Here is a 15158-nt window from a genome sequence, read left to right as displayed (position 1 = left end):
CCTCCTCCTCCCCCTTCTCCTCCTCCTCCTCCTCCTCCTCCTCCTCCTCATTTTTATATGACTAGAGAGCAGGGAGCTACAGTTTTCATCTACTCCTATGATTTCTTATAACAAGGAAAACATTTTTGTAGCAAGATGGCGTTGTTTCAAAGAAATATTCTAATACCCAGTAGTTAATTATAAATGATTTCATGAAATTACCTGTAAAATGTATCATACTCATCAGTTGTACATTTATGTTGCCATTTAGCTACAGAGGGCCCTTCAAAATTTTGTTCATCATAGTTTTCATTCATGTGAAACTGAAGTTAATGATAAAATGATTCAGGTTATAAAGGCCCTTGAAAAGTCAAATTCCTATTCAAAATCTTGGGAAAAGTTTGGAGAAAAAAAATGTGTGTGAAAAATTTGCAAATAAAGGAGCAGAACAATGTGTAGTTTTGATTCTGCACTAATTATGTCTCTGCTGAATGTGAAAATAGGATGTGAATGATGCCATTGTGCCTTCTGCATCCCTTTGAGTCTATCAGTACAATGTTTTTTGTCCACTTGACAAGCAAAGAGCTGCAGTACATGTTTATCTATACAGAAGCAATTCTACAGTGCAAACACGTACACCAAATACGAGCGATCAAGTGCCTATAAACTGTCTGTGTTTGCTCAAGGAAATTGCTTTTTGGGGTTTGGAACGGGCCATCGAGCATAGAAATGAACACAATATGCAGTACGTATGTAAATCTGTACCTGGTACACAAACAAGTTGGCCTCATAGAACTGCATATTGCTCATATCTTCAATGAGATTCATCAGTGTAGAAATATGTGATATCAAAGTTTTACTTTCTACACAAACAATGTACATATAAAACATGTCGCAACGATTCAAGACCGACAGGAAAAGGGACCAGTCGGTCTTGAAACGTTACGACACGTTTAATACATATTAATATATTGCTCACCTTAGAGATTTTTTTATACGAATATGTGGAAAAATCTGGGGACAACAAATATTGTGTTTTGAGGCGGCTTGCCTCTGACATCATCAATATGAATTTGGTGATTTGTATACGAATTTGGTGATTTGTATAGTCTTCTTTCGTTTGATAAAATAGATTTTGTTGTACATGTACTGCAAATTTGATGGGCAAGTAAGTGTACTGAGGTTCTTGTCTTGATTTCATGCACGCCGTCATATATAACTAATAATAAATATTGTGAATCTTTAAGCTGTACACAAAATTTGGGATAATTTGTTAAGGAAAAAATGTAAATATTCTTTAATAATTGTTATTCTATCGTCTTGTTTCATTGAGGTCACATAATGAATAAGTCAATTGTACAGCTGGGTAGCCTGGAACAATCGGGGTCAAGTACTAGTGTAAGGACACAACAGCTTACTATACTACAGCTGGGTAGCCTGGAACAATTGGGGTAAAGTGCTTGTGCTTGTGTAAGGACACAACAGCTTACTATACTATTGCAAACATGTTTCAGACATAAAATCTTCAAGTCAGACTGCCAAATTCCTGAACGTGCTTATAATGATTGAATACTGCCTGTTTCAATATTTGTGAAAACTGGAAACTCCTTTGCAGTTTGGTACATGTACCATGTGTGCTATGGAGATTTTAACTTGAAGCTTGCGTAACATAGTTTAGCTTCCACCTGATCAACATGAGGGTTTACATATTCTTAATGACCTCAATGTAAGTACAAAAGTTTATCTCTTACAAAAAAATAAATATGTATATATAATGAATCATCAATATTACAGAAAATTCTGATTAACATTAGGGTTGGTCTAAATACCAAGCCGGGCTAATCACCTTTAACGTACAGTATAAGACCACTGTAAGTGATTACAGTACACTTGAGATACATCCTCCCACCTGGGCCACCGTCACCGACTTTATGGTAATTCACTTACAGCCATACCAATAATCCAGGGGTGTGAACTGAACTGGGTTTAACCTGTATGGGTCGCTTTAATATATAATACATATTACGGGTGACGTCAACTGACTGGATATTAGATTATAGAGGCGATGACTAAAAACGTGATATAGATATGACTGCCAAGCATTAATACCAACTTTAAGTCAATTCTAGATCTCATTGAATACTTTACGGTAAAGGGAACCAACAAGTCAATCTGTTTTGGCAAATGCATAGCAACATGTGATTTTTATGGAATGTTTCTTTTAAAAATGGCTTAAATAATTTAAGATATATATTTAAGCCATTTTCGATAGAATTATTCCATAAAAATCACATGTTGCTATGCATTTGCCAGAAGTGAAGTTGAAAGATAAATAAATATGTGAGAGTCGAACTCAAGACCTGTACATTTTGAAGCCTACACTTGACCAGTGTTGCATTTAAGCATCAAAGTGAGTGATTATAACGGATGCAGTGGTATCACTTACCTTAATGGCCCCGGTGCAACAACTTGGACATAACAAGGTTGAATGTGAAAACTGGTATATATATGTGAATCACGTATATAACATTTACATATAGGTAATGGCTACAGTTTCACCACAGGTTTTAGATATATCTACACCTTTGTGTGCATACGCTTCACTAGTCATTTGTCTGATGAAGGTGACAGTGTACATATCGTACTAGTCATCGAAACGTCACATAGAAAATGTTATTGGTTGTGTAAAAAGAACTTCCCATGAAGGTTTTAGACATATGGTGTTCTATAGATCATAGTACATTTTTGAGGTCTGACTTTTGAGGTAAAGGTCACAGTACATGTACATGTATACATGCACATAGTCAAATTGAAATAATTGAATGAAGCCTTTTGTCAAATTGAAATAATTGAATGAAGCCTTTTGTCAAATTGAAATAATTGAATGAAGCCTTTTGTCAAATTGAAATAATTGAATGAAGCCTTTTGTCAAATTGAAATAATTGAATGAAGCCTTTTGTCAAATTGAAATAATTGAATGAAGCCTTTTGTTTCAAAGTTTGGCTCTAATGTCATTGCCTCCCCACCCCTACTTGACTTCACTACAATGTATAGTGACATGAGCATATTTTTATGAACATATTGATTTTATCATTACCAAACTTACAGCCAAAGTTAATCATGCAAATTTCGGGTAACAGTTTACCAAAATAGATCAATTTGATTAAATTCCTTGTGAAGTTTACATATCTGCTTGGTTAATAGTGTGGAAACCTTTCAAATAAAGCTAATTAATGTTGAGAGAATTACTGAGTTTATTGACAAAAAAAAATGCTTGTTTGTTTTAGATGGTGGTCCTTATGGATCCAAGTGACTCGGAACATGATGACGTTCTACGGGCCAATCGATCACGGGAGAAGAAGTTTGTGTTTGACTATACATTTGACAGCAATGCGTCACAGGTAAGCATTTTCTCAGACCGATGTGTTTTTAGGTCACCTGAGCTTTAGCTCAAGTGACCTATTGCTATCCGTTTTCGTCCGTCGTCGTCCGTCGTCCGTCGTCCGTCGTCCGTCGTCCGTTAACATTTTACATTTCAAACTTAAAGTCAAGTTCTGCTGGGCCGATTGAACTGAAAGTTGATAGGAATGATCGCCTCATGGTCCTGACAAAGTGTTGTTATTTTTCGGGTCGATCAGAAATCCAATATGGCCGCCACGGCCGCCATTTTGAAAACCTATTTCAAACTTAAAGTCAAGTTCTGCTGGACCGATTGAACTTAAAGTTTGTAGGAATGATCGACTCATGGTCCTGACAAAGTGTTGTTATTTTTCAGGTCAATCATAAATCCAATATGGCCGCCACGGCCACCATTTTGAAAACATATTTCAAACTTAAAGTCAAGTTCTGCTAGGCCGATTGAACTGAAACTTTGTAGGAATGATTGACTCATGGTCCTGACAAAGTGTTGTTATTTTTCAGGTCGATCAGAAATCCAATATGGCCACCACAGCTGCCATTTTGGTAAACTATTTCAAACTTAAAGTAAAGATCTACTTGGCCGATTGAACTGAAACTTTGTAGGAATGATCGAATCATGGTCCTGACAAAGTGTTGTTATTTTTCGGGTCAATCAGAAATACAATTTGGCTGCCATGGCCGCTATTTTGCTACTAAGTTCTAATAGGCCGATCTCACTTAAAATTGGTCTAGGAATGATCAGCTCATGGTCCTGACAAAGTTAAGTTAACATTATACTATTTTTTACTCAAATTGGTACATATTTCAACAACAAAAATAAATACTATAGACTCAGGTGACCGTTAAGGCCCATGGGCCTCTTGTTCTTTATCATACTCTGTGTTTATCATTGTTGGAGACGTTGAACACTCTCAGGAATCAGGTTTTAAGGAAACGTTAAGGTCATGAGAACGGGGTGGGACAGGGGTGGGGTTATAACCATTAGAATTGGGTAAATTAATTTAAATTAAATCAAAATTGCAACTTAATCTTTAACATTATTTCATTTTATTGATACTTTTTGGTCAAAATAGAGGCCCTTTTAGATGTAGTCACAGAGTGTCACCCAACAGAGAAAAAAAAATGTAAAAAATGTAGGATTGGTTGCCATGGTAATAACAAGTATAGACACAACAGTCTATAGGTTGTTTTATAGTCTATTTTGAAGGCTACTCTACGTCAATTGCAGGCATTAATTGACCATTTTCAATCTAAGTATAGCCTCTCCTGTTTTATTTATCGGTATTTTATGCAGTCATTTAAAAATTCATGGTGTATGATTCTTCAGTGCTAAATCTGTCCTGGTGCCATGTTTCTGATTGGGCTTGGTACATATTCAGTAAAAGGTTGATCTCTTTCACCCCTGAAATTTCATTATGAACTATTCCAACCTTTGAATTGGAAGAGTTCAAATGTGTTTTTAGGGGTGAATGAGTTAATGGCCTTGCTTCCCACTTGCTGTTGCTAGCCAGGTATACGTACACACCAACCTGTTGACTGCCAGAGACACTTTGAGCTGGAATCCATGTATAACTAATGTGTGTGCATCTGTTGTGAACAGCTTGTTTTTCTTCATCCTGTGCATTATTGATGAGTACTCTCTATTCTGGTACTCACGTGAATGACTTGATTACAACACGCAGGGCACACAGGCTAAAGTTTGTCTAACACCCTACTGCTAGGTTCAAGCTAAACTTAACTATAACTACATTTAGACTCAACTTTTGCTGGAATCCGTGACATATTTTGGATTATAAAATGTGAAGAAGAAGAATACCTATTTACAAAATGCTATGGTGATATAATCCATTGATGGAAGGAAATTTGACTTTGATCTTCATTGTACTTCATTAGTTTTTACACGTTTTATCTCTTAAGACGCTTTTTTTTTGTTTCCTCTATCGTAGTAACTGTTCTGGGTCTCTAGTTGTGTGCATTTGCTGAGCTTGATATAAGGAGATATTTTCCTTGAACTGAATTAGTTAAGCACTTCATTGGTTTTAGTTTCCCAGTGAACCGAAAGAAATCCTCCCTGTGGAGAAATTTCAGTTAAAAAATATCTTGGTGTAAATGTTTTCGGAAACTAAAGGCAGGAGAAACTCATTAGACCTTACAAGAAAAAGTCATATAATTACAAATGATGAAATAACACAAGGACTTAGAAAACACATATGGATATTAGGAGATAGCTGTGAACAGTGGCTGAAGCCCTGCAAGTCCAAGCTTTCCATATCAAAATAATAATTAGCAGTTTTATTCTATTTTATATTGAAAATTTAGAAACGGGACAATGGGACTGTGATGTTAATTTCTCTCACTGATAACATGATTAACGCGTACGCCACTCTATAACTCTGGACAATACCCAGGTTCTAAGCATCATCTCCATTGTACTGCATTAAAACTGGAAAATAGACGTCTCATAATGACTTTCTCTTGATATTATGAGACTTAGCCGATAGCTACAAGCCGAAATCAATTCAACTTAATTTCCTATAGGATATTGGTGTTTGCCAGCATTGATTTAGGATGAAGTGATTAAGTCTATAGGAGTGTTATTATGTATGACAATCTGTACTGGCTGGTGGTATCAACCAACCGCTGCCAAATAACGGTACAGATGGCCCAATGGAACTTGTTGCTTATAGGTTGTAGTGCTTTGCAGTATCAAATTGTACCACAGATCTAATGAATCTCCTACTTGAATACATACTTGTTTAGTTTTAAACTTAGCTTGTGGTACAGTAATTATAACCATTGTAACATGACATGATATCCCACCAAAACTTACTTTTATACAAACTGTGTAAGGTATCATTGGATCCCGGAATCTTCATACCTTTTGTTAATAAGATTAGAATCATGCTGCAGAAACAGCACGCAATGGGTAAAGCATGCCACATCCTACCTCAGCTTCACAGAACTTGAGTAGCTGGTCGGTTTTCCATTTTTGTTAGGTCTTGTATCATCATATCTTATTGTTCAATTTATTACCTGAGGTAAATTAGAATAAAGGCGGTTTAAACTTTAAACATATTTATGAAAGCTTATCGCTTTTTCCAATAGCTGAATTTGTATAAAAGGCTAATGTCTTCTTTGCAGGTTATTTAGCGTGTGTTAAATTATTCCCATTCCATTGCAATGGGGAGTGAACTAACTTACATATCTGATAAATGTGTAAATGAAATGGCCAGGGAATGATTACATATTGAGCACATCAATATGGCATGGTGGAAAAAGAAAAAAATATGAATTGGGAAAACTTAAATTGAAATGGTTTTTCATAGGCTATTCATGGAATGCTGATCAATATGTCTTGTCTGTATGCATGTTGTCATTAGCTATAATGAAGTGGTGGAAATTAATAAAGAGAGAGAAATTGATTACTGGCAGTGATGTGTATCAACACTAGGCACAGCCTCATCCATCAGGCACACACATGTTACACGGTCATGACAACAGAGTAATATTACCATGTCAGAATGATCAATGTTCCCAAAGGGAAACCTTTTTTTATACCATTGGTTCTTTTAACTTCCTGTTTCTGGATTATTCTTTAAAGCTTCTAATCTATGTGGGTAAATGAAATTTCTGAGTCTTTGGTCATTCTTTAAAGCTTCTAATTTACATGACTAGATGAAAATTCTGGGCCTGAATTGAAAGAGAAAAAGTTTCGAATCTTCCAATGTCCCAGATCATAATGTGAATTAAGGATTCAAGCATATGCATGAAATCAGTCTTGCACAAATTTATTATCCTTATACATGTTTTCAACGCTTTGTGTATTAAATTTCCACCTCCAGGGCAGGAAAATATCACAGATACAGTTATTCTTTTTTTCAAGTACATTTCCTTCAGGAAAAGGCAGAAACAGTTGTTCTTCTTTTCAAGGACATTTCCTTCAGGAGAAGGTATAAAGCTATATTGAGAGGAATTAAGTTACTTGTCTCAAAAAACAGGTGCTTATTACAATTTAATTAGATAAGTACTGTTTTAATAGGAGGTCGGCAACGGTTTACCTCACCTGGTACAGGTATAGAACTCGCAGGTTCAAAACAAGATCTCGGTGCAGCTTAAATATTGGTTAATTGTGGGTTTTTTCAAAGGCAAAAATGTTGTACATAATACATAAGGTAACATACTTTTTAGACAATATGTCAACATAACATAATACTCCAAACACTGATCAACCCTACAGTTTAACAGAGGTAAATCTGTTCAGAATTCTTTTCTGTGTCGCGTGTCATTTGTCTTTCGGTGACCTCCTGTCAGAGGTCAACCATGTTTTCAGTAGAGGCTAATGGCCGATCTCGTCATCTTACGAACCGGCATAGACTGATATAATGGATAGGTAATAATACTTCAAAGCACCTTTGTACCGTAACAATAGTGTTGGGTTTGGTCTTACAGAGCTTGTCCTTTGTTATAAATCACAGATTTTGTCTCAGACAATGACCTTTTGACAATTTGGTACAGACATGTACAGCCAAGGCCACCCAGGGCCCAGTGTGTTTTGAATTAAATTTGAATATATAACGGTCGCATTCTTAGGTAGGTACCGGTCACAATGTGGGATGTGCGAGATAAGGTAGACTTTGTGGTGATCTTTTTGTTGGTAGCTGTAGTCAATATGCAAGACATGCCGCAAAACGTTCTGCTTTGTCATGCAATTTAAAACAGCTAACATGGCAAAGTTTTACCATTTAAATAAATGAAAGAAATAAAAGTCTTCTAAACCAACTTGAGTCTTTGAATTCATTTGTACATTCAGTGAAGTTGTGATTGATGTGAAGATTACACGAGACTGTTTGATCAGAACTAGATAAGCCAGGCATGGTGTTTTGGATAAATGCCAATGTTGGATATATCGGGTGATTGAGTTCATTGGTATTGCTTGATATAATTAAACCTGTCATTCTGTTATTTTTAAAAACTTTCCTGATAATAACCGTTAATTCAGGTTCCTGGTAATTGTAGACCCTCCTATTTCTTGGAATAATCCATAATAGCCTTTTGAAAATCTGATGAGCTGATTTATGATATACCGTTTTCAATATTTGGTTCCAATCATGTCTTGCTCGAAATGTTTTGAAATTGATGATTGTTAAAAACAATTCATGTATTTGTTAGTAAATTTATTGATTTAATTCTAATAATTTGTCAGATTAAGAAGTTGTGTTCCATATATTGAAATAAAGGATGTTCAACACCTAAAAACACCGGAGGACAACTTCTGCTGTGTGGGCATTTCAGTTGCTATAGTCATTCTTCACAGAGAACACATATCACAATGGAATACATGTAGTTCAGAACTGCTAGGTCTGCGGGCTAAATCTACATCAGGTTTGATTCCATTGACTCCTGTCCCAGTTAATGCTAATGTTCTGACATCACCTCTGACGTAACACGCACACACTCTGACGTAACATGCACACACAGGTGACACCACCTCTGACGTAACACGCACACACAGGTGACAGCACCTCTGACGTAACATGCACACACAGGTGACATCACCTCTGACGTAACACGCACACACAGGTTAAATCACCTCTGACGTAACACGCACACACAGGTGACAGCACCTCTGACGTAACATGCACACACAGGTGACATCACCTCTGACGTAACACGCACACACAGGGGACATCACCTCTGACGTTACAAGCACACACAGTTGACATCACCTCTGATGTAACACGCACACACAGGTGACACCACCTCTGAAGTAACACGCACACACAGCTGACATCACCTCTGACGTAACACGCACACGCAGGGGACATCACCTCTGACGTAACACGCACACACTCTGACGTAACATGCACACACAGGTGACATCCCCTCTGACGTAACACGCACACACAGGTGACACGACCTCTGACGTAACACGCACACACAGGTGACATCACCTCTGACGTTACAAGCACACACAGGTGACATCACCTCTGATGTAACACGCACACACAGGTGACACCACCTCTGACGTAACACGCACACACAGGTGACATCACCTCTGACGTAACACGCACACACAGCTGACACCACCTCTGACGTAACACGAACACACAGGTGACAGCACCTTTTAAATTGGTAATAGATACATTCTGCCAAAAACGATTTAAACAGCATCATACAGCTGTAAGTTATATAAGTGAAAAATAATTCTGGATACATGTACAACTAAAATGTTACCACAATTTGGAAACTCAAATAAAAGCATTTTAGGGTGTTTCTTGATACGAGATTAAGTAATTTTAAGTTAACTCATTATTGATGTATTTATGTGGTTACCGAGTGTCAGATTAAGTATTTTTAAGTTAACTCATTATTAGCTCACCTGGTCCGAAGGACCAAGGTGAGCTTATGCCATACCGTAGCGTCCGACCGTCCGTCGTCCGTCCGTCAACAATTTCTTTAAACGACTTCTTCTTCTTAACCACTCATTGGAATTTAACCAAATTTGTCTGGAGGCATCCCTAGGTGGTGGGGATTCAAAATTGAACAAATGGTGGGGCTGACCCCCCAGGGGGCTGAGGGGCGGGGCCAAAAAGGGTTATTTGGCTATATTGCTTTAAGCGACTTCTTCTCTGGAACTAAGAGATGGATATCAACCGTATTTGACTGGAAGCATCCCTAGGTGGTGGGCATTCAAAATTGTACAAATGAATGGGCTGACCCCTCAGGAGGCTGAGGGGCGGGGCCAAAAAGGGGTTATTTGGCTATATTGCTACAAACAACTTATTCTGTAAAACTATGCACTGGATATCAATCATATTTAATCAAAAGCATTCATGGGAGGCAGGGATTTAAAACTGTACAAATGGTGGGGCTGACCCCCCAGGGGGCTGAAGGGCGGGGCCAAAAAGGGTTATTTGGCTATATTGCTTTAAGCGACTTCTTCTGTGGAACTAAGAGATGCATATCAACCATATTTGACTGGAAGCATCCCTAGGTGGTGGGGATTCAAAATTGTACAAATGGTGGGGCTGGCCCCCCAGGGGGATGAGGGCGGGGCCAAAAGGGGGCAATTTGGCTATATTGCTATAAACAACTTCTTCTGTAGAACTATGCCATGGATGTCGATCATATTTGGTCGAAAGCATTCATGGGAGGCAGGGATTCAAATTTGTACAAATGGTAGGACTGACCCCCTGGGCTAAGGGGTGGGGGCCAAAGTTTATTACTTGGAAATGGTTGAGATCCATATATACAATTGCTGAGTATAAAGAGAAGAATGCACATTTGCTTCCAGGATTGCCCTAGGGTCTGGCCCCACCCTTGGAGACATAGTCCCTGGGCCATAACTTTTAAAACAGTTGAGATCCCCTCCCCAAAAATATATATACAAATGATGGGCATAAACAGACGATCGAATGCAGTCATGATATTAGAATAGACCCTGGGGTCTGACCGAACCCCTAGGGACCTAGTTTCTTAGTCACAGCTTGGAAACAGTTGAGATCCCCTCCCCATAACCATACATATAATTACTGGGCATGAAAAATCTAATACAGATATACTACAAGGATTGGCCTTGGGGTCTGGCATATTCCCTTGATCTCATTTGGAGAATATTTTACCATGATTGCTTAGATATCCAGGTGAGTGATACCGGCCCCCTTGGCCTCTTGTTGATGTATTTATGTGGTTACCGAGTGTCAGATTTCAAGTGTACTGGTTTAATCACTACATAATCTTTCCCATAAACAAATATTCACAGAGTTCTTTCAAATGGCCATACAGCCTGTTCAGAGAGGAAAGATGACACACATTGATAATTATACCTTGGTATGCCAGTACAGATTCAATACTTGAGGCTTTGGTGGTGTCTTAAGTTCTTATTTGGAATTCTTTCAAAATAGATTTCTTTTATAAGTGATGGGTTTCAGCCATAAAAATTGAAATGTACATATATAGGAGGTCCTGTTCGAATAATAGAAGGGGTAATCATGTTACATGCAAATTATTTTAATGACTTTTTCACTTTGATTTTAATTATTCCTAAGTGTTAATTGAGGAATCTATTGTTAGTCTACTTCATGTAGATTTAATACATAAACCTTAATAAACATATACATCTATTCAAGTCAATGGTTAGGGTTCAAAAGACTGAAAACAAACTTCTTCCTAATTAAAGGTAGTTTTCAGATTTGAAATAATAGAAAACAAGCTTTTTCCTATTAAAAAGAGTATCATTTTTATATGAAATGATCATTTTAATTTTGCTACCTAATATTTTTGTTTCCCTTCAAACTTTTTCTGAAAGTTGGCCTTGAAGTTAGGGTCTTACCTGCTATGCCTTATAGAGTTAGGTAGGAGGGTTTCCTTTGTTTAAAAGTCATAGTGCCGAAAACTTGTTTCCTTCCTAAGACTGTTAACGGGATATATAATTTCAGAACTCAACATTTTCAGCGAAAAGCAAAATATGAAGTTGCCTGCTGTTTATTCAACAGCAGAGATTGTCATTTAAAAACAGAGTTATAGATGTGTATTGAGTTGGAAGACATTGCTACCTTCTTATTCATTTGACTCGCATTAATGATTTATCATAACAGTTCTTATTCCTTTGAATCACCTGACCTGAAAGATTTGTTCGATACTCTTGTGGGTAATTTCACTTGGATGTAAATATTGATTTCCACCTGTACTGTAAATATAACTTAGCCTATATAGGACTCTAGGTAAAACGAGGGTAAAAGTACCGCTGCTGTGTACTAGCCATCCACAGTACATACAAAACTTACAGGTTGCGGACATTTTCATTTCTAACTGTAAAAAATAGAATATGCAAGTCATGAATGCCGTAAAATTTACTTTCTTATGGTAGGTCATAACTTTAATATAGAATGACTTTTACTGATGTGACATGAAGTTTAAACTCCTTGAATGGATTCTTTCCAAAAAGAAAACTACAAAAGTTTTCTCTCACAAATGCAAGTGCTAGACAGCATGTTTGATGGTGCATCGTTAATCTGAGCCCCCTGTGATTGTTCTGCTGTATCTCTCTGAATGAGAAACCAAATTGGCTGCCTCAGTTTCAAAATTTGGAATCTTTCTTTTCAAGGGGGCCTCTATAAGTGGCCGAGTGGTTCAGGTATCTGACCGTCTATGATTACTAGCACTAGGCATCCGTTTTCATACATAACTTCATTCACCTATAACACCCTTGAACGTTGTCCATTGGAAAAAAATACAGGAACACAAGATAACATAACCTTAATTTTTGCAAGGATGTAAAATACTGAACAAATCAAAGGCTTCATTTGTCCAGAATGTTTAAGAACATATTGGTCATTGTAAAGCAAGCAAAAACGATATACATGACCACCGTGTTAGCTCTAGGTTTTATGGGAGAGGACACTTTATACATGTAATTGGATTCCTGTGTAGTGCTGAGTTTACAAGCACCTGTATCTCGGGTGTCCTTTAATTATAGATAAGTGATTTAACCACAAGTAGAAAGGGTTCAAGGATTTTGTAACAGTGTGATATTGATATTGTTTCATCTAGACCTGGTGCAATTGTAGAGTTTCAGTGATAATTGCCGGCAATTTGGTAATTATTTATAATTGAAAGCACATCGTGTATAGCAATTGTGTAAAGCAAAATGTGATGAGAGTGCAAAAAAGTCCATTTCGGATGTATTATTATTTTAAACACAATACCTGTAGTATCACATCTGTGATTATAAAGAAACGTTACACTTACAATGTATTGATATTGTTTTCTTTTCAAATGAGGTCTTTGAAGTTTTGTAACCTTAAGATTGAATCCTGACACTATATATATCAAGCTAATATTGTTTCTTATAGTTTCCATCTCATACTATGGACGGTAAATTGTCAGCATGACAAAGGACTTTCAGAACTATATACTTGAAGTGTTGGTGGAATTAGTTTCTTAAAGGGAGTCCCACGAAATTTTCACCTTCACTTTTGACTTATGAAATCAGCAGAATTTGCCTACACCTAACTTACTTCTGTACATATCCAACTCATTGAATAGAACAACTAAAAGTCATTTTCCGCTATTGTCAAACAGGGTTAATTGTGGTAAATACCTATTAAGAATTTTGTTATGAATGGTTTCCTCCCATCAAAAGTAGTAGGGTTATAGCAATCATATTGTAGCTTTAGTAAAAATAGAATCATGGATATTTAAACAATCTGCTGGTTACACAACTATAACATTTATATAAACTGTAACACATCTTCATTTGGTCATCATGTAATCGGTGCTCTTTTTTGAAAGGTATAATAGAAAAGTAAGATTTTGTTAAAGGAATCGTATTAAGCGATATTTGGTATCATTAAACTAAATTGACTTGTGATTTTGACTTTTGTAGGAAGAAGTGTTTAAGTCCACGGCCGGTTTCCTGATACCGAGTGTTGTGTCAGGATACAATGCCACAGTGTTTGCCTACGGTGCTACAGGTAAGGCGATCTGAAATACAGTCTTGTATTAAATTGACAAATACAGTTTTCACACAACATCTTTAGTTTAAGAGTCATATTACCATCTTCAAACAATGCTATAATCCAACTTGCATTACAGTGACAAATGTACATTAATGTATAATCCCTATGTAATTTATTGAAAAATGGAGCTTTTAAGTGTGTTTCAGTGTTTAAAAAAGAAATTTGGTATACTATGGTTCTGTTAAAAAGTATTTCTCATCTCATATCTAAAGTATGTATTACAATGCAACCTTGTCTATATCTACTGGTAATCACCAATAATCTGGAAAGCACCATTAATATCAGGAACCAAATAACTCCAAAACCAGAAACCCAATTAGTCTGACAAAATGATATATATTTTACTTTCTAGTAATCAAGATATGTTCAGTTTGGATTCAAAAATAATCAAACTATTATGGAAGGTACTTTTGTTTAAGATCCTGATAAAAATGTAGGTAATGTTGTATATTATAAATGTATTAACTGTTTCAGGTGCTGGGAAGACCTACACTATGTTGGGAAATAATGACAACCCAGGCATAATGGCCATGTCTCTGAACGTGCTGTTCCAAGAGATGGAGCGTACTAGGGAGGATATGGTCTACAAAGTCTCGATGTCCTACCTCGAGGTCAGATATTGTCCGTTCCTTACATCCTTCCAACTAAACAGGTCTCTTCCATCAAAACCCCGCCCCAAACCAACCAGTCATAATCACTTCTCCTATTAATATTTTCTTGTTTAATCAACTCGCAATTTGAATCATCTTGAAACTAATCAGGATAATTTTTTTATAACATCCTCCTCATAACATTCATTCCTGCTATCAGACATCTCCTAACTTCCTTCCATCCAACTCTCCTGATATCCTTATTAGGAATTACAGTATACATGTATCAAGAAATTTCCCTTGCAATTAATATTTTGTCTTTTTCGTCCGCTGTAATGAGGGAAAATTTGTCATTACAGTGAACATTGTAAACAACATAATATGCATAGTAATTAAATGTGAAGGGCTAACTCAACACTGGGCGAATATGGGTTATTTTGCTGGAGGGCGAAAGTTTGATTGGACAAAAGTTTCCCGGTACAAAGTAATCCTATTCTTACATCCTCTCAGCCCTATGTCAGAACTTTCTCAACCACAAGCTTTTTGAAAATCCTCCCTGAACTTTTGATTTTTTAGCTCACATGGCCCTTACTTTCTCAACCACAAGCTTTTTGAAAATCCTCCCTGAACTTTTGATTTTTTAGCTCAC

At 36.8% G+C, this 15158-nt stretch overlaps 1 protein-coding gene across 1 annotated transcript in view; it reads left to right on the top strand.

Annotated features, from left to right (window-relative positions):
* Window positions 1-15158, top strand: part of LOC110442513 (kinesin-like protein KIF19) — a 52803-nt gene that overhangs the window by 17765 nt on the left and 19880 nt on the right. The window contains exons 3-5 of the mRNA XM_021486159.1: window positions 3267-3380; window positions 13787-13874; window positions 14394-14530. Coding sequence (XP_021341834.1) covers window positions 3267-3380; window positions 13787-13874; window positions 14394-14530 — 339 coding nt within the window. The remainder of the gene's footprint in view (window positions 1-3266; window positions 3381-13786; window positions 13875-14393; window positions 14531-15158) is intronic.

This window comes from Mizuhopecten yessoensis, unplaced genomic scaffold (assembly GCF_002113885.1).
Source record: "Mizuhopecten yessoensis strain PY_sf001 unplaced genomic scaffold, ASM211388v2 scaffold716275, whole genome shotgun sequence".
Lineage (NCBI taxonomy): Eukaryota > Metazoa > Mollusca > Bivalvia > Pectinida > Pectinidae > Mizuhopecten > Mizuhopecten yessoensis.
This window is presented reverse-complemented; position numbering and strand designations above follow the sequence as displayed.